This window comes from Coenobita brevimanus, chromosome 56 (genome assembly GCF_032717465.1).
Source record: "Coenobita brevimanus isolate Jiangsu-jjx chromosome 56, ASM3271746v2, whole genome shotgun sequence".
In the NCBI taxonomy this organism is placed as follows: Eukaryota; Metazoa; Arthropoda; class Malacostraca; order Decapoda; family Coenobitidae; genus Coenobita; species Coenobita brevimanus.
Genome location: NC_137009.1, coordinates 37,113,329 through 37,137,138, shown reverse-complemented (window position 1 = coordinate 37,137,138; position 23,810 = coordinate 37,113,329). Strand labels below are relative to the sequence as shown.

At 41.2% G+C, this 23,810-nt stretch overlaps 1 protein-coding gene across 1 annotated transcript; it reads right to left on the bottom strand.

The window, feature by feature from the left end:
• Window positions 1–4,662: 4,662 nt before the first annotated feature.
• On the bottom strand, window positions 4,663–22,758 carry LOC145401708 (transforming growth factor beta receptor type 3-like). The gene is made up of 12 exons (XM_080273890.1): window positions 22,658–22,758; window positions 20,761–20,977; window positions 19,532–19,739; window positions 19,135–19,185; window positions 18,433–18,695; window positions 17,591–17,791; window positions 14,383–14,539; window positions 12,997–13,214; window positions 11,827–11,922; window positions 6,994–7,117; window positions 5,701–5,931; window positions 4,663–4,772 (listed from the first exon to the last, which is right to left on the bottom strand). The coding sequence occupies exons 1-12, from the start codon at window positions 22,675–22,677 to the stop codon at window positions 4,663–4,665; spliced, it is 1,896 nt and encodes a 631-aa protein (XP_080130016.1). The 5' UTR covers window positions 22,678–22,758.
• Between the last annotated feature and the right edge of the window lie 1,052 nt (window positions 22,759–23,810).

Sequence of the window (23,810 nt, the reverse complement as noted above, 5' to 3'; positions counted from 1 at the left end):
TATGGATGAGCGAGATGGGTGTGACAGAAATGATGGAATAAGCAACAGTGAAAGAAACATACATCAGGAAGCAAGTCAAGCAAAAGCTGGACCGATTACATGACAGTTAAGTAAGGAAATGGAAAGCAAGAGGAAGAAGCAGGAGGAGAGGGAGAGGGAGAAGAAGAAGGAAAGGAATAGCGACAGGGGAAGGGAGTACGAGAAAGAGAGGCAGGGCAAGGGGAGAGGTCTCTGCAATCCAAATGAAACAACCAAGGAATCAACTAATATCAACTAATATTTCCTGGGAGAGAGGGGAAGAGGAGGAGTGAAAGGAAGGTAATGGTGGTGATGGGGGAAGGAGGTGGGGGTAAAAGGGAGGTAGGGGACGGCTACTCTGTACTCCAAATGAAAACAACCGAGGAATCAACAAAAGTCAACAAACATTTACCCGTATTGTTGTGATGCGAATGAGGGGACGACACTCTCTCTCTCTCTTTCTAGCTAAGGAAGGGGGAGTTTGGCATTTATAGGAACATGACTCACCACCACAACGACCGACGACGGATCTTGCTAAAAATTAAGTAAACACAGACAAAATAATAATACGGATCTCATAAATAATTAAACAAACACAAACAAAAAATATAAATAAAAACAAATGTGCACACGGCTGCTTTGTGAACTTCCAGCAATACTTGTCTCTGCATTAAAACTGTACTTAATGCATAGAAAAATTTACAACTATAATAAAAAACAAATCTAGGGTGCTTTCTGAGTTTTGGAAATGTATTTAGTGTCAATGGAGCTGTGTTCCAACTCTTACTTGGTGATTTATTTTGCATATTACACCTTCATATTCTCTTGTCTGCTACATATATCATTTCAATATTGACACTGTTTCCATTAATAACATACAAGATAATATTATGGTGTAATGTCCAGAATAAATCACTAAAGAAAAGCTGCTACCAACTCTCCAAAGCCACTTACGACACTTAGCTACGCAACCTTTTCTCCACCTTGCGTACAACTGGTGCTGATGAGTATATACACAGGTGATAATACAATAATCCTTCATCCTGTACAACTACACGCACTTGTGACACGTGAGGCAGACTTCACACCTCACTGCCACAATAATCAGTTAAAAATAAAAACCAGCTCGTTCATAACAAAATTAATAATAATAACAATAATGGTTTTTGATAGGTGATGGATTCCATGTGAAAACTAAAGCATAAGTGTTCACCAATATAACCACTTCAGTGCGATACCTCTTATGTTTTGACAGTGCGGCTGCTAGAAATTGAGCAGCATGGAAAGCCACCATTAGGTGATCAAGGCTGATGCGTGCAAGCATTTTGTAACCTTTAAATATGAATGAAACAAACCATACCAACAGGTGATTTTTATACAGCAAATAAGAGGTCCCTCACACTGAAGAGATTAGATACTTTACTTGCCCTGCCAGTAAGATGTCACTTCATTTACCCCTCCAGTATGATGATGTCTATTTTCTTCTTATAATTTCATGACGATAAAATTCAGCCTGACAATAACCTCTCACTCTAAATATAGCAGCTTAAAGGCATGCCATTTTTCACAGTTTCATTTTTGCTATTTTTGATTATTTGTGGGTTACTATTCCACCTCAAAATACAGATCTTGAATTTGGCACTCTCTTATCTTGTTTTTGTTTTTTCGTGGAGGGAACAATCTTACGGGCTTCTGGCCTTTGCTTCCTTCTTCCTTGTATAACACCAGTTTAAGGTGTATTTTGGGATGACTGGATGATTAAGAACCTATACTGCTAATAGTCTGAAAATACACATTTAAATACGTGATTCTAATTTCTGACCGTGTTCTGAGGCACTGCAAGGGGTTTTTAGTCAATGATATAGTTTAAATTGCTGTTGTTGGGGTCTTTCAGAAGAGTTTTAATCCTCAGGTCCTTGTGCTCCTGTTTATAAAGAATTAAACAGGATGATATTGTTATCTAATTATTCTCTGAAATTTGTACCTTGTGTTTCTGTTCCCTTCCCTTGCAAACAGTGAGGGATGACTGTATTTTTGCAACCTCCTGAGAAATTTATTCGGTTTACAAACGTCCTCTCATACTGAAGCTGTTGGTAATGTACCGAACACTTGCAAACAGTGAGGGACGGCTCTTTTTTCCAATCTTCAACATTATTTATCTTACAAGTGTCTCTCATACTGAAGCTGTTGATACTATAGTGAACACTTAATGCTGGTTGACACAAGGAATCTTTATATTTACCCAAGCATAAGTCATAATAAAACTGTGATCTATATATGTACTGTATATGGCTGAGTCTACAGCGATCAGACTTATGTCAGATCTGACCGGACCTGACCTGAGAAAATGCAAGACCAGATTTGGAACCGTCCAACCTGTCTTTGTAGCAGACAGGTTGGACTGACGTTTATCTTTGAGTATATATATTTTTTTGTAAATTACTCGGTTATCCTCCCAACGCAGTGATTCCCTTACGCCATTTTTTATGCGACTGTTTTCCCCCCACTGGCCGTCCTATACATAACTTCTGGTGTACAAGGTTTACCCTCTTTGCTACGATGATGGTCTTTTGTGCTTTACTCATGCTACCCCCATACGACTTTATTCAACTTACAAGACCTCCAAGTATAAGGTTAGGTATGATTTTCACTAACCCATTTACTATTTACACAAGGTCTTACTTAACAGTTTCAATCAAATAATGCATTTTTATATTTCAATTCTGCTTTCAGCTGACTTCATTCAGTTTAGAAAGGGGGAAACTTACAGCAATTTTGGGGGGCCAGGAGATATAGATAGAGCCTTGATCAATTTTATAATATGATGCAGCCTTCATCAACTCTTATATAATACAGTATGTCTCCCCTAATTTTAATCAAATCATCTGAAGGCAGCAAGTATATGATAAAAATACATTCTTGGCCTCAGAAGGTTAAGCAGAATAAAATCATTGGCAGTCACAAGAATAAAACCAACAAAGATATCATGAAGAAGAGGGTAATAGCTTCTCCCTCCTACCCTGCAAATATTTAAATAATCCAATTTAAAAAAAATACACATACAACTAATAAGAACTTAACTAAAAACCTATGAGTTCCTGTTCAGCTTCTGTTCACTGACACAGAATATTTCCCTCGAATGAAAACTTAAAATAATGCTCAGTTAAGGAGGAGTTGAAGTTGCTTAATATTAGGCCCAGGATTCCGAGTGACATGTGCCAAGGCTCGTACTCTTGTGGGGTTTGGAGACAATCTGGCACTTCTTCCTTACTAGCTTTATTCTGGAGATGAGACAGGTTAAACACTTTCTTATGGTGATGCCATTTTTTTTTTTTTTTTTTTTTTTTTTTATCTGTCTAAAGACAGTTTTATTTGGCTTAGGGTACACTCTTTCACCTGGAGGGTTTAGATATAAGCTTTAATTTAGCCTTTGCTATAAGAAAACCCCACAGAGCTGAATAAAAATCATCTGACAACAGCAAAGAATAAACTAGTATGATACATGGTAGTCCATGTACAACACTCTTCTTACGCTCCACCAGGCAATTTCTCGTGTGTTGAGGGAACGGCTTATGGCTATCTCTGTCTACCCTGCATCATCTATTAGTTCCTTCTTCCACTGCCACACCTACACACATAGACACACACACACCTCAGAGCCATTCCCACACTGTGACTATCACCAGAGTGGAGTGCTATTTCTAGACCACCTTGTACATTGCCGGATTGAAGGAGTGATGCTCTTCAATCCAGTAAGTGTTACCTTTGTTAAGGTACTCTTGCTGCTATCGTACTATTTTATTCAACTTAATTATTAAGGTTATATCTTATCCTTCCAGTTCCAAGGGTCTCTCCGAAGCTAAAATAAAATCATACAGGGATGATGAGAAGAAAATAAAGGACATCCTGGACTTGATGGATTATCATTTCTTTGTGATGATGATGATGTTATTTATGCAATCTACGTCAATTTAAAATAACACAAATAACACACATGACGATAATAAAGTGTGCTGAGGTAATTAACTGCTTAGGAAGAGGTACCACACAGCCTCCTGACCTTACAAGAGTACCGGGCCAAGTCTCGTATGGGCAGAAGTGAACCAACCTTATCTACAATATCCTGGTGGCACTGCTGCTTCCCTGGTACTTTTGCGACACTACTAAGGCATCTGTTTACCGATTGAGGGATGCCATAGCTCCAAGAATGCCTAATATGCCACCATACACCTATAATCCATGCCAAATTTGAATTACACTCGGCCACAACTAACACCCTTCCAAAAACTTCCATGTTCCTCACTCTTAACTCCATTTTCTGTACTTGGAATGGATTTAAATGATGGAGTTACAGTCAGGTGCTCAAGGATTTCATGATCAAGAGTTAAGAGTGAGGGAGATGGGATACATGTGGAAGGATTTAAATCATGGTCATGTGTAATTCCAAATCAAAATGGACTATAACACGGCCCAATTCTCCACTGCTGTACACCCCACAATGCCAGCTGGTGGTCAGAGGCGGGTCAGAAAACAACCCACCCCTGCCAAGTCCACACCCCCACCTCACCGCCTCTACACACAGCTGGTGGAGGGGTGTGGGGCATGGTGGAGCTTGCCACGGCGGGACCAGAGGGGGGGCGGGCGTCAGGCAGTCATGGGGGCCTGGGAGGATGGGGTGGAGGAGCCCGAGTGCGCTGACAGATCATAACCGGAATTCCGGGGTCCACCGTCAGGTCGCTTCTGACGTCGTGGGTCTGAGGAGCAGAAGAGAATGTGGGTTAGCACTAGACACCCTAGATGAAACCTCATGAAAACCCTTGGATAAAATCTCGTAAACATGAATTCTATAAAACCATGTAACACAAACCTTGGATAAAACTTTGCTCCCTACACTGGGCTGACTGGAGGATGACTACATAGCACGAGTCTGATACACACATGCCAAGTGGCTGAAAATAAAAACAGTAACAGCCAACCCCACATCGCTCACTTCAAGGCAAAGGAGACCGAGGCCTGACCATTGCAGACCACAGCATTTCAAGGCAGGGGACCAACTTATAATATGCTTCAGGCACCATTATATGATGAAAAACAACCTCACTTGCACTGAAATACTGAGCATAAAATACATGAATCATATCTGGTTCTTCCAAATGATGTTGAACTGCAAGTGAGTATTGTGCAGTCTAGGCCATGAACTGAAGAACACGGCTATTATAAAGAAGTCAACTAAAGGAAAACACATACTAAATCACTGCAGATGAATGTGGACTGGGACCATCTGGAGGAAGGCTCTTTGATGTATAAGGTGGCCATTATATAACCTTCCTCTTCTACCCAGCCAAATAATCTCTCGTGTGTTGGGGGAATGGTCCGGTCAGCTTTATCAATGTCTACCCTGCAGCATTTTCATTTCTTACTCCCACTTCAATACCCATGTGTGCACCAGCAGACTGAGACATCTCCACAATGCTGGGCATTGGTGTAGCAGTGGAAGTGGGAAATGAATAAATTATGCAGGAGAGACAATAATAAAGCACAGTGAACTGTCCCCACAAAACACAAGATATAGCCTGGTGAAGTGGCAGACAGGCCTTATAAATGGGCCACCTTGTATACAGACAGACTAAAGGTGCTACAGATCCTCCTTAACTGATACAAATATGCCCCCACAAGACATACCTGTCTTCATGTGTATGACCCATAACGTGGCGGTGAGACAGACACCAATAGCGAAGGAGGCCAGAGCAATGCCCACCACGACCTCCGTCGACAGCCCCCCGACCACGATGATCTGTGCCTTGTCAGTACTGTCACTCGCGTGGTTGTTGTTGTTGTGGTGGTGGTGGCTGTTCTGGTGCTTGTGCTCTGTGGTGATGGTTGTTGCTTTGATGTGGCTGCCTGACAATGCCGCTGTTGGGAATAAACAGAATGGCGCCCTATTACAAACTGTCCTCATATGGCATCCCACTTGAAGAGCCCTTGATCTATTTCACTTTATTTTTGCCATTCTCTGACAGTTATATTAAGCTTAGGATAGAGTTTTCGGACTGGAAGTAGGGACTTGATAAATCCTTCAAAATACATGAGATCTCTCTTACATAAAACAAAACTGTCTTGGGTCATGAGAGAAAAACTAAAAAATCCAAATTCAGAGGGTGTGATGGTCTTTTTAATTTACTCTTGTTGCTGCCAGACAAGTTAATTCAACACAAGAAATGCCTCTCATCCTGAAGGGATATATGAAGGCTACACCTAATCCTCCTGTTCAAAAAGTATCATCATCATTAATCGTTGTGGTTGTCAATCATCATCGCCACTGTCGTCGTCAATCATCATTATCGTTATCATCATCTTCAATCATCATCATCATCATCAACATCATCATCATCTTGTTCATCATCATCATCATCATCATATCTTCGACACCTTGCTTTCTGGGATCCCCCACAAAGAAGACAGGCATGAAAGAAGTGCCTCCAGTACACCTCATCCACAGACACCTATCTCACTCTTTCAAACATTCCTCTTCCTCTTCCTACTCTTTTTTCAGTGTATTACTCCACTCTCTTCTTCCACAACATACAAGTTATGCCTCTACCAACACTGTCCATTTGAAAAAGCATTGAGATGAAAGAAGAAACTGAGTAACCTTAAAAAAAAAAAAAAATGCATGGTTGATGGTAACTACAGGAGTAAAAAGAAAAATTACCTAAGAGAGAAACCCAAACATCAAGAGTATGCACACTGGATGGTAAACATAAAACAGAAAAAGACAAAATGTTGAAACAAAAACCTCCAAACATCAAAAGCAGGCACACTGGGTGGTAAATACAGGATAAAAAAGGAAAAATTTACAGAAACCAAACACACACACACAAAAAAAAACAGTACACACAAAAAACACAAACAACAATATACACAATACACAAACAATGACAGTGCGCCCAAAACACAAACGACAACAGTACTCACACTGGGTGGTGGCGTGGAGGGTGAGGGGTCCAAGGGTGATGGTGTGGAGGGAGGACGAGGACGGCTGCCTGTCAAACACCTGCATCAACTTCTCCTTCGTGCAGTACAAGCCTGGCATGATGCACTGAAAGAGTATGAATATGATAATGATACAGTCCTTTCACATTAACCTGGTCTAGATTTTTGTCCTTTTTTGCTTATTTAATAGAGCTCAGTAGCAAAAGATAAAACTATGGTTCTATGTCCTTTCCATAACACTTCTTCATGACTAACACCATATTTCAGCTCAATCTCTCTCTCTCTGTCCAAAGAATTACCAAACATAATATGTGCTTTCAGTACCATTCGTATTTACTGCCTAATCTTTATCAATTTTACGACTAAAAATAATCACTATTTCTATATGCTGTAGTGCCTTTACATCACCTTAAAACACTACTGGTATGTTTATGCTGTGTGTGTGTGTGTGTGTGTGTGTGTGTGTGTGTGTGTGTGTGTGTGTGTGTGTATTTACCTATTTGTATTTACCTATTTGTAGTATACAGGAATTGAGCAATGCTCGTGTTGTCCTGTCTCCATATCCACATTTATCAAGTCTACCTTTACACACATGAATGTTTTTCTCATGCACCACCTCTTTGTCTATGTCGTTCCAAATATTTAAGAATATACCTAATTGTGATATACACGGAATGTACTATGCTCGTGGGTTTCCGTCGCTGTTTCTCAATAAGTCGAATTTAACTTTAAACTCGTTTATGTTTTTAGACTGGACGATCTCTTTGTCCAGGCTATTCCATAAGTCTATACTTCTGTAAGGAAAGCTATATTTCTTGATATCCTTCAAGCAGCTTGACTTTTTCAATTTCATTCCATGTCCTCTTGTTGCTCTCTTATCCCATACAAACAGATCTTCTTTGTCAATTTTATCTACTCCCACCATGGTCCTGAACACCGCAATCATGTCTCCCCTCTTTCTCCTTTCCTCTAACGAAGGCAAATCCAGTTTTTCCAGCCTCTCTCTGTATGACAGGTCTGTCAGACTGGGGACCATCTGGTTGCTGTGTCTTTGTATGTCTCTCAATCTGTGTTTATATCTTTCTTTTTGTGTGGGGACCACACTACCGCTGCATATTCTAACCTGGGGCGGATCATGGCCACTATCAATTTTTTCATCATTTCCTCATCCATATAATGAAATGCTACTCTTATGTTAGTCAAGAGCTTATAAGTCTCTCCAACTATCTTGTTAATGTGCTTTTCTGGTGACAAACTATCTTGGACCAGCACTCCCAAATCTTTCTCTTCTCTCCTTTTTGTGATTAATTCATTACCCAAAAATAATTCAGTGATGGTCTCCTGGTACTTTTACCCATTTCCAATATTTTACATTTCTTTACATTAAATTTCATTTCCCACGTCCGGCTCCAATTGTGTATCCTATCCAAATCCTCCTGCAGTATTTTACAATCCTCCTCAACCTCTATCTTCCTCAAGATCTTTACATCATCAGCAAACAGACTCGCATAACTGTTCACTCCATCTACCATATCATTTACATAAATCAGGAACATTACTGGCGCCAACACTGAGCCTTGAGGGACTCCACTTGTTACTTCCCTCCATCCAGACATCTTTTCCTTTATTACTGTCCTCATTTGTCTGTCTCTCAAAAAGTCTCTCATCCATTCCAGAAGTTTCCCCTTTAGTCCTCCTATATATTCTAGTTTCCACATTAGTCTCTTATGAGGTACCTTGTCAAAGGCCTTCTCTAAGTCTAAGTACACACAATCCACCCAACCATCTCTCTCCTGTACCACATCAATCGCTCTTGAGTAAAAGCTCAACAAGTTTGAAACACATGACCTTCCACTTCTGAATCCAAACTGACATTCAGCCAAAATATTCATCTCTTCCAGATATTTTATCCATCTGTCTTTCAGGATTCTCTCACACAATTTTGCGACCATGCTGGTTAGAGACACTGGTCTATAATTCAGGGGTTCTTCCCTGTTTCCTCCCTTGTAAATTGGTACCACATTTGCCCTCTTCCATTCTTTTGGCACTTTCCCCTCTTCCAGTGAGCATACAATTAAGCTGTGAATTTTATCCGCCAGTTGTTCTCTGCATTCCTTCAGTACCCAATTAGAAATTCCATCAGGTCCTGGGGCTTTCCTTACATCTTGAGTTTCCAGTAATTTATACACTTCCCGCACCTCCACTTTTATATCTTTCATCACCGGAACATTTCTAATCACTCCCTCCCCTTCCACAAGCTCCTTTTCTTTAGTGAAAACTGACTGGAAACGTTTGTTCATTATTTCTGCTTGCATTGCCGCATCATTAAAGACCTCTCCATCTACTTTCAGCTTGGTGATTCCTTCCTTTTGTTTCAGTTTGCCATTAACAAATCTATAAAACAGTTTGGGTTCATCCTTGCATTTGTCAATTATACCTTTTTCAAAATTCCTTTCTTCTTCCCTACGTATTCTTGTGTATTCGTTTCTTGTTCTTTTATATTCTTCCTTTGTTCTGTCGTTACCTCTCTTTCTTCAATTGTTCCACGCCTTATCTCTCTCTTTTTTGGCTATCATACACCTTCTATTAAACCACTCCTTTTTCCTGTTTTCTTTCCCTCTTACTCTTGGTACAAATTTTTCCACTCCCAAATTATAGAGGTCTAGAAAGATATCCCACTTCCTCTGTATCTCTCTTGTTTCTCTGAATTTTCTCCAATCCGCATTTTCAAAAAAGTTTCTCAATCCTGTAAAATTTGCTTTGCCAAAGTTGTATCTTCCCTGTCTATGAAGCTCGTCTCTTGGCTCGACGTTTCCTATTAACATCTGGAACTCAATGACCACGTGATCACTTTTTCCCAAAGGACAGAGATATTCCAATGATTCTATTACATCAGGTTCTTTGGTGAACAGTAAATCTAACCTTGCTGGTGTGTCCTCACCTCGAAACCGTGTCTCTTCTTTGACCCACTGCGTCATCACATTATTCATTATTATATTTAATAACATAGTACCCCACGAATCCTCGCCGCCTCCCGAGTACCATTCCTCCCAGTTCACCTCTTTACAATTAAAGTCACCCACCAAAATTATATTATTGCTTTTCTCAATTATTTTTTGCAAGTAGCTAGCCATATCTGACAACATCTCATGGTATTCGTCATCCTTCCATGCTCTCGTCTTTGGGGGAACATACACTACCGCCATATCTCTCTTAACATTCTCTCCAGTTTCTAATTTTATATATATCACTTCAGCCCTGCCTTCTCCCATTTCCACAGTATCTACATTTATGTTGTTCTTCACTGCTATCATCACTCCTCCTCCCTTTTTTTCTTTTCTGTCTTTTCTCCACAGTTTGTATTTACCATCTCCCAAATGAACATCAATATCTTCTCTTAATTTGGTCTCTACAAAGCACATGACATCAGGTTCATGTTCTCTCAAGAAATCATTAATTTCGATCCTTGTCGATATGAAACCATCAACATTAGTATATATCACCTTCAAATTATTTTTGACATTATTAATACCCTCTTCTCTCCTACTCTCTGTCCGTACCACTTCCTCAACTTCTGATCTTTCACAACCATCCCCCTAATTTCCTTCACTTCTATTTCCTTAAATACCATTTCCTTACTTTCATATCCAATACTCTCCAAAAAAAGTATTACGTTCTTCCTCTGTCCTCTTATCATTTTTTTCCTTTACTTCTTCCTTTAATGATTTTAAAGCTTCTCTTTCTTCTTCATTCAGATCTTTTCTTATTATAATATTTTCCATCCCCGCCTCTTTGCTTAATTTCCAGGTCACTTTAAGTATCTCATTTATTACACTTTCTGATGTAAACTTGACTCTCATTGGTCTTGTTTCCCCTTTCTTATAAGGCCCTATCCTCCTTACTTCCTCAATTTCTTTTACCCACTTGTTTCCTTCGGGGTCAATCTTGCCTAATATTCCTCTCACCATGTTCGTGTCTCTCTCGAGTCTTGCGAACCTAACCTTTTCTTCCTCTTCCCTGTTTCCAAATACTACCACACATCTGTTCCTTTCTACAGTTTCTCTCACTATTTTCTCTTTTTTCTTCAGTATTTTCACTACATTTTCTTCCATTTCTTTCTTGTTCATTTCCCTTTCTTCCTGGATGATCTCTCTTAAGCTGACCACTTCTTTCTGTTCTTCCTCTACGTGTGCCCACTTTGCCTTGTGTTCTTCTAGTACATTACTCACCTTCTCCGTTTTATTAGTACTCTCTTCAAGTTTCCTCCTCAGTTCAACATTTTCCCGCTTCAAATTCTTAATCTCTTCTTTGGCTGTTTCATTGGACTGGATTAGACTCTGTATGGTGGTTTCCGTATTTCCTGACACATCCTTTATCACTAGATTCTCTACTTTTTTTTCGAGTTCACTAATCCTCATAATTAATGTTTTCACTAGGTCCATGACATTAGTATTAGCATCAAATCCTTGAAATTCCATTCCCTCATTGTTTACATTTTCGGCCATCTTTAACGTACCGATCAAGTACCTAAACAGCTGTTACCAATAAGCCACAAACATTCATGTATACTATTGCCAACAAATCTTTACATTTTTGGTAGTCTACCAACTTTCATTATTTTAAATTTAAAGAAAGACCCTAGGAGACAGGACAGACAAAATTCCTGAAACTACTCAAGGTCAGGAGCGATGCCTGGGACGTCCTCTCTCTCCGGCTGTGTGTGTGTGTGTGTGTGTGTGTGTGTGTGTGTGTGTGTGTGTGTGTGTGTGTGTGTGTGTGTGTGTGTGTGTGTGTGTGTGTGTGTGTTTATCATACCCTATTGACTGCAGGGCGTGGGAGAGAGTCGGCAGAGCACACACCAAGCTGGCAGTGCAGGTAGAAAGGACTCACTGCCATGTACTCCTCCAGAACCTGTAATCAATCAATCAATCAATCAATCAAAAGACACTAAGCTTTCTCTAACCCCATCCATTATGTATTTTCACTTTCATTCTTTTTATCTCTATTTCGTTCAACTTTGGGGGGATTTATGATAGCGAAAAACTAAATAAAGGCTGGATATTTCTCCTCCTGTTGCAGTATCTTGTCTCGGCTGAATAAAATCTTTTGCAGAGAGCACAAACTTTAAATTTGCACCAACAGATTCAAAGGGGTAAATGAACTGCCTTACTGAAGTTGGTCTTGGTACAGCTGACGTTTTTGTCTATGAATTGGGGGCTAAACCAAGTGCCAAAACCAGTTACTTACTTGCCAACCATTTCTGGAAACAACTGGGAAAGAAAACACAAACTATCCACATCATCATCATCATCATCATCAACATCACTATCACCATCATCACCACCATCATAGCCTTATTTTATACTGTCTCCCTCAGTCAACAGGGGAACAGTAAAGTTATAGCACAAAACTACACTGATATGGGCATGTGATGAGGAGGAAGATGATGGGAGGGAAGGAGAGTTATGGCAAAGGAGGTACACAAAAGAAAGAAGACAGGAAGATGGAGGAGAGGAAGGTGGAAGAGAAGAAGCTGGAAGAGAGGAAGGTGGAAGAGAGGAAGATGGAAGAGAGGAAGATGGAAGGTGGAAGAGAGGAAGATGGAAGAGAGGATGTGGAAGAGAAGACGGTGGAAGACAGGAAGACAGAGGAGAAGATGGTGGAGGAGAAGAAGGTGGAAGAGAGGAAGGCAGAAAAGAGGAAGGTGGAAGAAGAGATGAATGGACTGCGTGAATGATGATACGATAAAAAAGGGACTGACAGGTAAAAAAGGGACTGACAGGTTAAGAGGCACATAACCAAACTGTATGGCAATTGGTGATCAAACACCCTAACCTGATATAAAATGGGAAAGGGTGAAAGGTAAGGACAAAAGTGGTCATCATCATCATCATCCGGGCCTCCTTTCCCACCCATTTAATTCATGAGATGAGAAGCAGGAAGGGCAATTAAGATTTTTGTTGCTAATAGTACACTGTGACGCACCTGGAAACTGAAGGAAGCAGTTCGGGAGTCATAGTCCGGTGGGTCAACGACAACGGATGGCCGGACCCCACAAGACTTGCGCACAAGCTCCACCACCCCATCACCTCCGCCCAGCCCCATGCCAGGCCGGGGTGGGGTAGGGGTGGGGTCAGGAGACAGCCAACACTCCTCCAATACCACACGCAGGTCAACATCATATGCCTCTGTCCACGGCATCACTGCAAGAAAAATGGAGTATATCTATCTATCCATCCATCTATGTCTCTGTCTACCCATCCATCCAACCATCCATTTATCTACCTATCTATCCTTAATCCCAGAGAGGGCTACCACAAACCATTACCTCCAATTCACCTTGCCCTCCACTACCCGGAGGCCCTCCCATTAATTCACACCACCCTCATTCATATACCTCTTCATTTTATCCCTCAGTTTCATCCTCAGTCTTTCCCTCCCCTCTCCCCTCCACCTCACTCACATACAGTCTCCAATTACAATCTCACATACATTCTCTCATCCTCCATTCTCTCCACATGGTCAACCCACTGCTAAGTACTTCCCTTTACACTTTCAATCACATTCACATTAACATCACAATGCTCCTTTAATTCCTCACTTGTCTCTCTCTCCACGTAACTCAACATGGTCCTCTCAAAACTCATTCCCACTGCTCTCAATCATAACTTGTGTTCTTATACGGCTTACTTTATCTATCTATCTATCTATTGCTAGATGCCTCAGTCCCGTTCGGGGTGGCCACAAACAAATCGCCTCCACGTCGCCCTGTCCCCCGCCATTTCACTGCCCTGCTCCCAACTCACACCCCCCTCTCTCAAATACCTCTCCACCCCATCCCTCCATCTCATCCTCGGCCTCCCCCTCCCTCTCCCCCCCTCCATCTCACTCACATACACTCTCTTCGTCAGTCTTTCACCCTCCATCCTCTCCACATGGCCAAACCACCTCAGTGTATTCCTCCTAATGCTTCCTATCAGATCCACATCCACACCACAATGCTCCTTTATATCACTTTACTCTCACAAAATAAAACTCAAAACAGTCCATTCTTTCCTTACTGTAATTATTGCCTCTCACACTACAATACACTTACCCTTCTCATCCCTCTAACTCTCTTCTTTTTTTCCGTATCCTTCCCTTCTTGCTTTCATTCCTGTCTTGACTCCCTGTTTGATTGCTTTGTCTTATTCAGTTTCTCTAAATCAAACAATCATTTTTTTCTCTCTCTCTCTCTCTATGTCTGCTTCATCCTCCTTACTTGCTGCCAACTCAATCAATCAATCAATCAACCAGTCTCTCTCTCTCTCTCTCTCTCACACACACACACACACACACACACACACACACACACACACACACACCACTCACCACTAGCCAGGGCAGCCTTGACATAGAGCGAGTGGTTGAGAGGTGCAAAGATGGGCAGAAGCGGGTGCCGACGGTGGGCAGGGAAAGGGTGCGTGTGTTGCCGGTCTCGGAACATCTCCAGACGGTAAGTTGCACCACCCATACCACTGTTTCGACCCTGCTGGAGTAGAGTGCTGATATAGTCCTTTTACCTTAACTTGGCACAGGTCTCACAGTGAAACACAGAAAAAGACACCATGAAACTCTCTAGCATAACTAATACAGTATCTAAACATTCACCTTACAAAGGAGTTAAAAATTATATATATATAATCAAGAAGAAAATAAAGAAATTAGCTGGGATGAGGAAACTGAATAAAGAAATCAGAAATGGAATTATGTATAAGCAAAAAAAAGACAGGAAATTAACTTGGGTAGGGAAATCAAATAAAGAAAAACAGAAAAGTAGATCCATCCATCCATCCATCTATCATTCAATCCTACATTGCCCATGAGGAACGTAGCAGCCCGGGGCTAAGCAGTTGGTCCCGACATTTAAGATGAGAGTGACCAGCCTCACTCATCCTTGAGTGGCATTACATGATAAATCAACCCCAACCACCCCTTGGATATAAACCTTCACCAGCTCAATCCGACTGAAGCGCAATAATTACTCACTAAACCACCAGGCGCCAAAATTTGGTTATATGGTTACCACCCAGCGTAGTAAATGGTTTCCTAGTGTACAGGAAACCATTTGGCTTGCCACTCAGTGTAGAGTCACCCACATGCAGAAGGAAGAGGAAAGAATGAAGGATAAAATCATAAACAACAGATATGCATTCTGAAGCGATCCAATAAAAAAAAAGACATAACAAAGGAAAAACAATAAGAAGCAGCAAAAATGAAAAGGGAATAAGGAGTTACTGTACTGGCAAGAAGAAATAACCGTACATAAAAGGAAATTAATACAAAAGAAACAACTGGGCATTATACTCCACCTGTGAGTCAAAACATCAAGCAGCCACTCCACATACCCAGTCAGATTTACTTGAGGGCATGGCTTAACTCTCACTGACTCTTGTGTTTAGATGATGGTGATTGGCTGGGTACCAAACACCTGGCCCTCTACTGAGAATTTTCAAACTCCTTTATGACCATACTCTTTCTGCAGTCAAGTGGACTAAAATTGTCATCTCTCCACCTAGAATGCTAACTTGCAACAACAGACTAACACCAGAAGAGGATACTTGTCACAAAGAAGTGCCGCAGAAAGGAAACAGAGCCATGGTGTTCTTATTCTCCCACTGAGCTAAGTGAAATAAGCTAAAGAAATCAATGAAAATCTAAGTCACGTTAAGGTAAATGAACTATAGCTTACAATATCATAACATTTATTTATTTTTTATTTATTTATTTATTTCTTTATTTTTGGTCATCGGGGACCTGCAATGTTGTACAGAGGTCACAAGATTTATCAAAAGGTATGAGAAACACCATGTCACAACCTGTGACCACTTCTGAGTATCCAGCCACTGAATTCATTATCACTAAAATCATCACTGTTAACATTATCATCATCATCATCATCACTATCATCATTCTGGAATTCAGAGATGCCATGGAAATGCTTCTGGTAAAAACAGCTTTCATAGAGAGACATAACAGGGAGGATATAAACAGCCAAACTAATTACAAAATGGTGCAGAAATCAAATTGGGTGACTGCTATGAAAGTATATGCAAAGGAGTGCAAAACAGACTACATGAAGCAATGGGTGGACTAACAGTATTACAGTGCAGAGAAGCCTGAAGGTGTAACAAGATAGCAGAAGCACAATACAAGAGAAAAGTACAGTGTAAAACAAAGATATCCTCAGGATGAAATGATTATGCAAAAAAGAGTATCTTTATTCAATACCAAAAACAATTTAAAGCAGTCTTTATCCTCAAGCAAAACAAATTTGACCCGCCGCGTGCCAGTGCCATTTTAAAACGGTCTGACATAATTCCGCGGCCAGTGCCAGTGCCATTTTAAAACGGTTTAAAATAAAAAACTTCACTGTGACCGCATTTTTCAAGATTCGTGGGTAAAAATTGGCAGGCATGTAAGGTAACTGTTCCTCTACCATCCCCCAGGCTGTCAAGGCCATACACTCACTCGTTCCCCCCCTCATGCTCGCTCTGATTCACTCTGCCAGTGTGCCTCACCCAGTGCTTACATAGTGAAGGCATTTTGTAAATATTTTCATATAAGTGTAAGTTGTAAATATTTTCTTGTAAGTGTAAGGGCTATATAGTGAAGTCAAGTTGTAAATACCTTCTTGTAAGTGACAGGACTGTACGTAATGAAGTCAGGTTGTACCTATCTTCAAGTAAGTGTAAGATAATGCATTCACATTGAGAAAGACATGCAAATTGTGATAGATGCTGATGTAATAAGTAATCAGAAAAGTGTACTGAACATTTCTATACCTTCCCAGCCATAAATACCTGAGTATACCTTACATAGAAAACGGCTTTCTCTCACGTACGTGGTGAGCGTGAGAGAGCGGCTATACCTGTACACGAGTATGCAGAACTCAATAAAACTCATTTCTGAGCCTCGGTGAGCATTTTAATGGCAAAATTCGTTGTTTCCACATCAAAATCTATCATTTAAAAAAAAAAAAAAAAAAAAAAAAAAAGACCAGCACTGGGGTGACCCATAAGGCTAAAAATAGCCGGCAATGCGGCGGGTTAAAGCAGAGAGTATCTTTATCTTCAATGAAAACAAATTTAAAGCAGAGAGTATCTTTATCCTCGAGCAAAACAAATTTAAAGCAGAGAGTATCTTTATCCTCGAGCAAAACAAATTTAAAGCTGAAAGTATCTTTATTCTCGAGCAAAACAAATTTAAAGCAGAGTATCTTTATCCTCAAGCAAAACAAATTTAATGCAAAGTACAGTATCTTTATCCTCAAGCAAAACAAATTTAAAGCTGAGAGTATCTTTATTCTCAGGCAAAACAAAATTAAAGCAGAGTATCTTTATCCTCAAGCAAAACAAATTTAAAGCAGAGTACTGTATCTTTATTCTCTAGTAAAACAAATTTAACGCAGAGTATCTTAATCATCGAGCAAAACAAATCTAAAGCAGAGAGTATCTTCAACCTTTTGCAAAGTAAATTAAAAGCAGTGTATATTTATCCTCCAATCTTCTTCCCTTCCCAAAAATTTTAGCATACATACCTTGGCGTGAGGTGGTGGAGTGGGTGGAATGGGCAGGACGGGGCGGGGTGGTGGGGTGGGTGGGGCAGGTCGAGGGGTGTGGACATGACACTGGACTTGTATGGGGGAGAGGTGTGTGGGGAGGGTGTCATCCGTTGCACCATAACCAGAACCATCAAGATCCTCATCATCGGAGAAACTTGGGCTTAGTTCCACCTTTACCTGGAGTGGGAAAAAGGTACATACGGAGGTTGCTAAACATTTTATTTGTGTGTGTGTGTGTGTGTGTGTATTTACCTAGTTGTGATATACAGGAAATGAGCTACGCTCGTGGGGTTCCGTCTCTTTTTCTCATTAAGTCAAATTTTGCTTTGAACTCGTTTAAGTTTTTAGTCTGGACGATGTGTGTGTGTGTGGGGGGAGGGGTATGTGCAGTAAATTTTTCAACATTTGTGTACAGTACTGATTTGGTGTGTAGGAGTGTTTCAATAAAACTAAAAGAATGAGACAATAATCAAAGTTTGCCCAAATGAATGACCCACACATTCATTCACTCATCATTCAAACCTCTGGAATCCTGACTCCACCTGACAGATTAAAAAACATTCCACACATAACATCACATCCACTCATATGACAGTCAATTCAATGAATGTCAAGTTAAAAAGGGATGCCAAACCCTCATCATACACACCTCCACATAAAATTTATCCAGCCAGCTCAATCACTTCTCAATTCCCTAGCCTAATTTGCTCCCACAAAGTACAGTACATCTCTCTCAGACACATTCACTTACCACATCTATCCACCCTCCTCTAGGCCCAACATGCCTCCTCCCACATTCAAATTCACAGACTACTTACATAGCTGGTATAAGTCTCTGAGCCAGGCCGCATGATGGAACGGGCACGGGTGATGCCGCAACGGTTGAGGGGTGCTCGAATGACCCAGTGGCTGCCATTGCGCTGCCCTTCACACGCCGGGTCAGACAGGGTCATCCCTGCCATGCCCCCCCTGGCACTGAGGCGTCGGGTAGCAGAATAGGGCAGCGCCACAGTCATGAAGTTGTTGTCACACTCCACATGAAGGGATCCACGCACCACACTAACTGGCTCCTCCACGTACACTATAAGGTGGGTAGTAGAAGATCAGCACGTGGAAGGTGGAGTACACGTACAGTATCAGTACATGGGAGATAAAGAACTACACTCTGTTCACTTTAACTTGTCTTATTTCCTTAATAAAGCTGAACATATCTTGTGGTGGCCTGAGTAATATGAAAAATATGTCAGCATATTCAAGGGATAAAAGATAACAGTAGCCCCAGGTTCATATGAATGTGATCCCAGTGGATGGATGGTTGAAGCTGTCTCTCTCCGCAGCCTACCATCCTCCTTTTGAGGCATAGAGAGCTGAGGAACATTTGCATAACTGGGCAGCTCCACTACCCAGTTCAGTGACATCACAAAAAGACATCCCTCTTCAGCAACTCTGTAGGGGAGGGGAAGAAAAAAAAAGAAAAAGGAAATGAAATAAAAAAAATCTTAGTCAACCATCAGACTCACCTGTGGGCCGGTCGTCATCAGAATGGAAGGAAGGGAACACCACACGGCTCTCTGCAACACAAAGAAGCATCACTACACATATCGTCATCATCACTACCACCTCTAAAACACAAGGTACAATCAGCTTCATTTAAGTATTCAGGGGATGGTGTGTTGGGGAGTATCATGTGCCACCAATGCATTTGTTTGCAGCGTTTTGTCTGCTATGATATGACAACTAAAATGAGGTTGATTGAACACAATAGATATGAAATGTAAACCAATACATTAGTGTCACAGAGCTTTTAACACACCACTGCCTGACGTACAGAACTTATATGTGAAGGTGGTTGTATCAATATTGTACAGATCAACATTTCATTAGAACTTATTGCACTGTACATTCAGCTGAACTAACCAGGCTTTGGCGGGACAGTGAGGGTAATGGAGGTGGGCGCGGTGATGCGGGCGTACGAGACAGGCGGCCCCAGTTTGGTGAGCACCATCATGATCAGCTGCTCAAACCTTCCCGGCACCTCCGCTCGCTGCACCTCCACACCTACACCTCCACCCCCACCCTCCCCCACACCAGACACGGAGGTATTTTCAACTTGGTCACCTCCACCCTATGGGAAAACAAAATGGAGTACTGTAACTTAGTGCTACATCAGGAAAAGCTATGTTGTTGATGTTCCTGTTACTGTTATTTTTATTTTCATTGCTGCAGCTTCAAAAGGAGTCAATGCTATTCAAGGCAGAGCTCTGATGTAGTTGTTATTGTTCTTGTTGTTAAAAAATGGAGTACTTTAGTGTTGTACAAAGAGGAGTTCTGCTGTTGCTGTTGTCCACAATGGAGGAGCTTAGTGCTGTACATGGAAGAGTTATGTTATTAATGTTGCTGTTATTGTTACTGACAGCTGCTGCTGCTGTTGTTGCTGTCACTGTGGCCCCAAGCTCATCTGGATACGAACCACGATGAACTGCAAGCTGAAGATACCTTGCTGCTACTACCAACCATCCTCTTCTAGGGGGACATGGATGGGGCTGGGGGATTCATATGGCCAGGTGGTTCCTCTGTCTGCTTATTTCGGTGCCACCACAGGATTGTGTCCCTCTCCAGCACCTCAGGGAAAGAGTCTGTGTGGATGTGACAGTTGAATGATCCAGCAACTAGCGTATACTAGACCCATACAAATCCAACCCATCTTATCTTAATTTAACTTACTGCTCTAGTTCAGTATGATGTGAATTGGGCCATGACTATTTTCTTGCAAAAAGTGACTGGGAACACAAATCACGCCATAAAACTTTTGGAAGCCTCTACAAGTAAGGATTTTCAAGGAATCTCCTTCATAATCTCATGCATCATAAGGGAATTTAAGTTTAACAGTAATACAATCTGCAACATTATACTCCGTGCAAGGTTCAGTTCATGAATGATAAGCCAAAAGCTACTTGTTCAGACGCTTTCTATTCACTGAAGATGCCTTATTCTGGAAGAGCATGGCCATAAACATGTCACCTCTACACAACTCTTTTATCTGTCATCAAATTGCCCTCTCACCATCTCACATCTCTCTCTCTCTCTCTCTCACAAAGGTCGGAAATGAAGAGCTGCAATCTTCTCACACCAATACTAATACTTACCACAAGCAGTGTAATGGTGCCATGTAGGCTGGCTGTGCGCAGTGACCATGTGGTGGGGCGAGAGGTGCGCAGTACCAGTGTTATGTTTCGCTCCACGCTGCCACCACCACCACCACCACCACCATTACTGCCACCCCCGGCACTGCCCCCCACCACCCACAACACCAGGCTGCCGTTGCTGTTACTGCTTCCCTCGACTTCAATGATGTGTATGTCCCTGGTGAGAAATTCATATGTATTAATCATTTATTTATCCTTCTTTACTCACTCTCATCTTAAATGTTTACTTACTCTCACCTTAAATTCACTCTTATCTTTAAATTTACTCTTATCTTAAATGTTTACTCACTCTCACTTTAAATTCACTCTCATCTTCAATGTTCATTCACTCACACCGTAAATTCACTCTCATCTTCAATGTTTACTCGCTCTCATCTTAATTTCACTCTCATCTTAAATGTCAGGACCTAGCACAGGGCTCCTATGCTCCTCATGGGGCAACATAGGATTGGATGGTGAATGGATGTATCTCTGTTTGCTGTTACTTGAGGCAGACCTAAAGCAGTATGGAGGAAGAGAGTGGAGCAGTATACTGATGAAAGAGAAGGATGAGGATGAGGAGTGTTTGAGACAGCGATAGGTGTGTACAAATAAAGTAGCCTAGAGGCATTTCTGTCATGGCTACCCTCTGTTCAGGATTCCCAGCAGGCAGCAAAGGCACTGATGATGATGATGATGATGATGATGATGATGATGACAACAACGACAACGATGATGACACACTCTCCATCCACTACCAACAATAAACTTCTATTGCTACAGGTACTACCCTCAGCCTCAATGCTATATTCAAAGTGGCACTGGAAATTGCACTACAGTATTATCCTTCCTTATTGAGCTGCTCTGCCCATCACACCTCACTACCCTCTTGCATATTACCGAAACCAAGTTTTTCTATACTAAAGCAATCAAAATGTATACAAGTGAATGGTAAGGTGTAATATGCAAATAAATCACTAAAAAGATGCTACAATGCCACTTATGCCACTAATAAAACGACCCAAGTCCTTCTCATAACCTCTGTTTAATTTTTATGTTCTTTTTAGCTACTAACTACACAGTTAATTACCAAAAAACTCACTGTTTACTTTTTCATTTCATTCCATTAACTTCCAGATGATGTTACTCCATTTATGAGGAGACTTTTCACAATAGTGTTGACATATCCATTACTGCTGCGTGGTAGGCGGTGGTGAACATCATCCACTCACTTGATGTAGTGCTGCCTACTTCTTCCTTAGGTGACTACACCGAGTGACAAGCCTAATAGTAGCCAATAACCCAGGATGCCATTTACATCACTAGGTAGTACCTGTAACCATATAACCAAATAATGTAATGGGGTGATGTTGAACAAATTATTGTGCTCCTGTTAAAAGTGCTGACACACAAATGCAAAGTCCATCCGGGAATCAAACCTACACATTCTTCCCCGCATCTCACTGTGGTGAGGAGCTGTCTGCCGCAAGAGAACATCAGTTCACTACATAAGTTAGACCTGTATGAGCAATTGCTTGCCTGCAGTTGAAGGGTCTGCTTTGTCAGATAGACTGGGGTTACTCTACTTGTACTATGGCTGTAGAATATTTGTTGTATTACGGTGGACATGTTTAATTTTGCTAGACTAGATAAATATAAACTGGACTGGATAAATATAGATATGGAGACAGGACAACATGAGCTTAGCTCAATTCCTATATACTACAAATGGGTAAATACAAATACGTAAATACACACACACACACACACACACACACACACACACACACACACACAAACACACACACACACACACACACACACACACAAACACACACACACACACACACACACTCACCTTTCATTCTGGCCCAGCATATTGGAGTGGAAACATCCAGACACTGGCTGCTCTACGGACACAAAGCACTGGGCAATCGGGCTGTCTTCCCCTCCATCCTCTCTCTCCGCCTCACAGTCCTCCTCTATATCACTGTTTTCTGACCCTGCAGGAAAATAAAGATGGTCAAATTAGTGATATGATATGTTATTCATGGATTACTGACTGGTCACCCTTGCTTTAAATATCAGGACTGGGTAGCCTAGCCCCAAGCCTCTAAGCTCCTGATAGGGAGGGAGGGGGGTTAATGAATGATGGGAGGGAGGGAGGGAGGGAGGGAATGAATGATGCACAAGTAAATAACAAAGCAGAGGAAGTGATTAGCTTTACAATACTGCACAGTCCTTGGAAACAGAAGGCCAAAATTACAAAAAGTTAGAGTTGATAGATGGAAGTGCCCACCATCCACTCACTCTATGTAGTGCTGCCTTCAGGAGACAGTACACCTGACAAGCCAAATGGTTACTTGTACAAAGGAGTATGAAGGAAAGCAAATAGCAACAGACCTCAAGATCCTTTCAAGGCTGTTTGTTACAGAGTAGACTATGACTACTAGATCTAATTCTACATGCTGAAGTATACGGATAGTAAAGCAAGACACTATTTGCTATACCAGATGGTAACCAAGTAACCAAATGGAGGATTAAGACACTCCAACCTGATGAGGCCTGTAAGGGTGTTCATCATATAACATCATTCAGTGACAAGCAAGTTTGGTTACCTTTGCCTTCATATCACGAATGAGTTGCCAAGTCTCGGGTCTCTATCCGCCTGATGGGGCAGAGAAGATGGATGGATGGATGGATGGATGGATGGATGGATGGATGGATGGATAGACTGATGGATGGATGGATGAATGAAAGTGGTGATAAACATGTCAGGAAGATGCATACAGTGTTCCACTGACTGTTACTGACTTTAGAACCAGCAATTATATGAAGTTCTATGCTAAAATCACTCATATAATTAAAGAAATATATGATACAACAGTAAAAGATGAATGGACATTGTACCAGCTTGACTCAGCCATGTGAAAGTGCAATCCGGCAAAAGCATGCTTCAGAAATTATAATAAAACAACAGAAATATCTACTTCAGTCTAAGGATGTCTTTG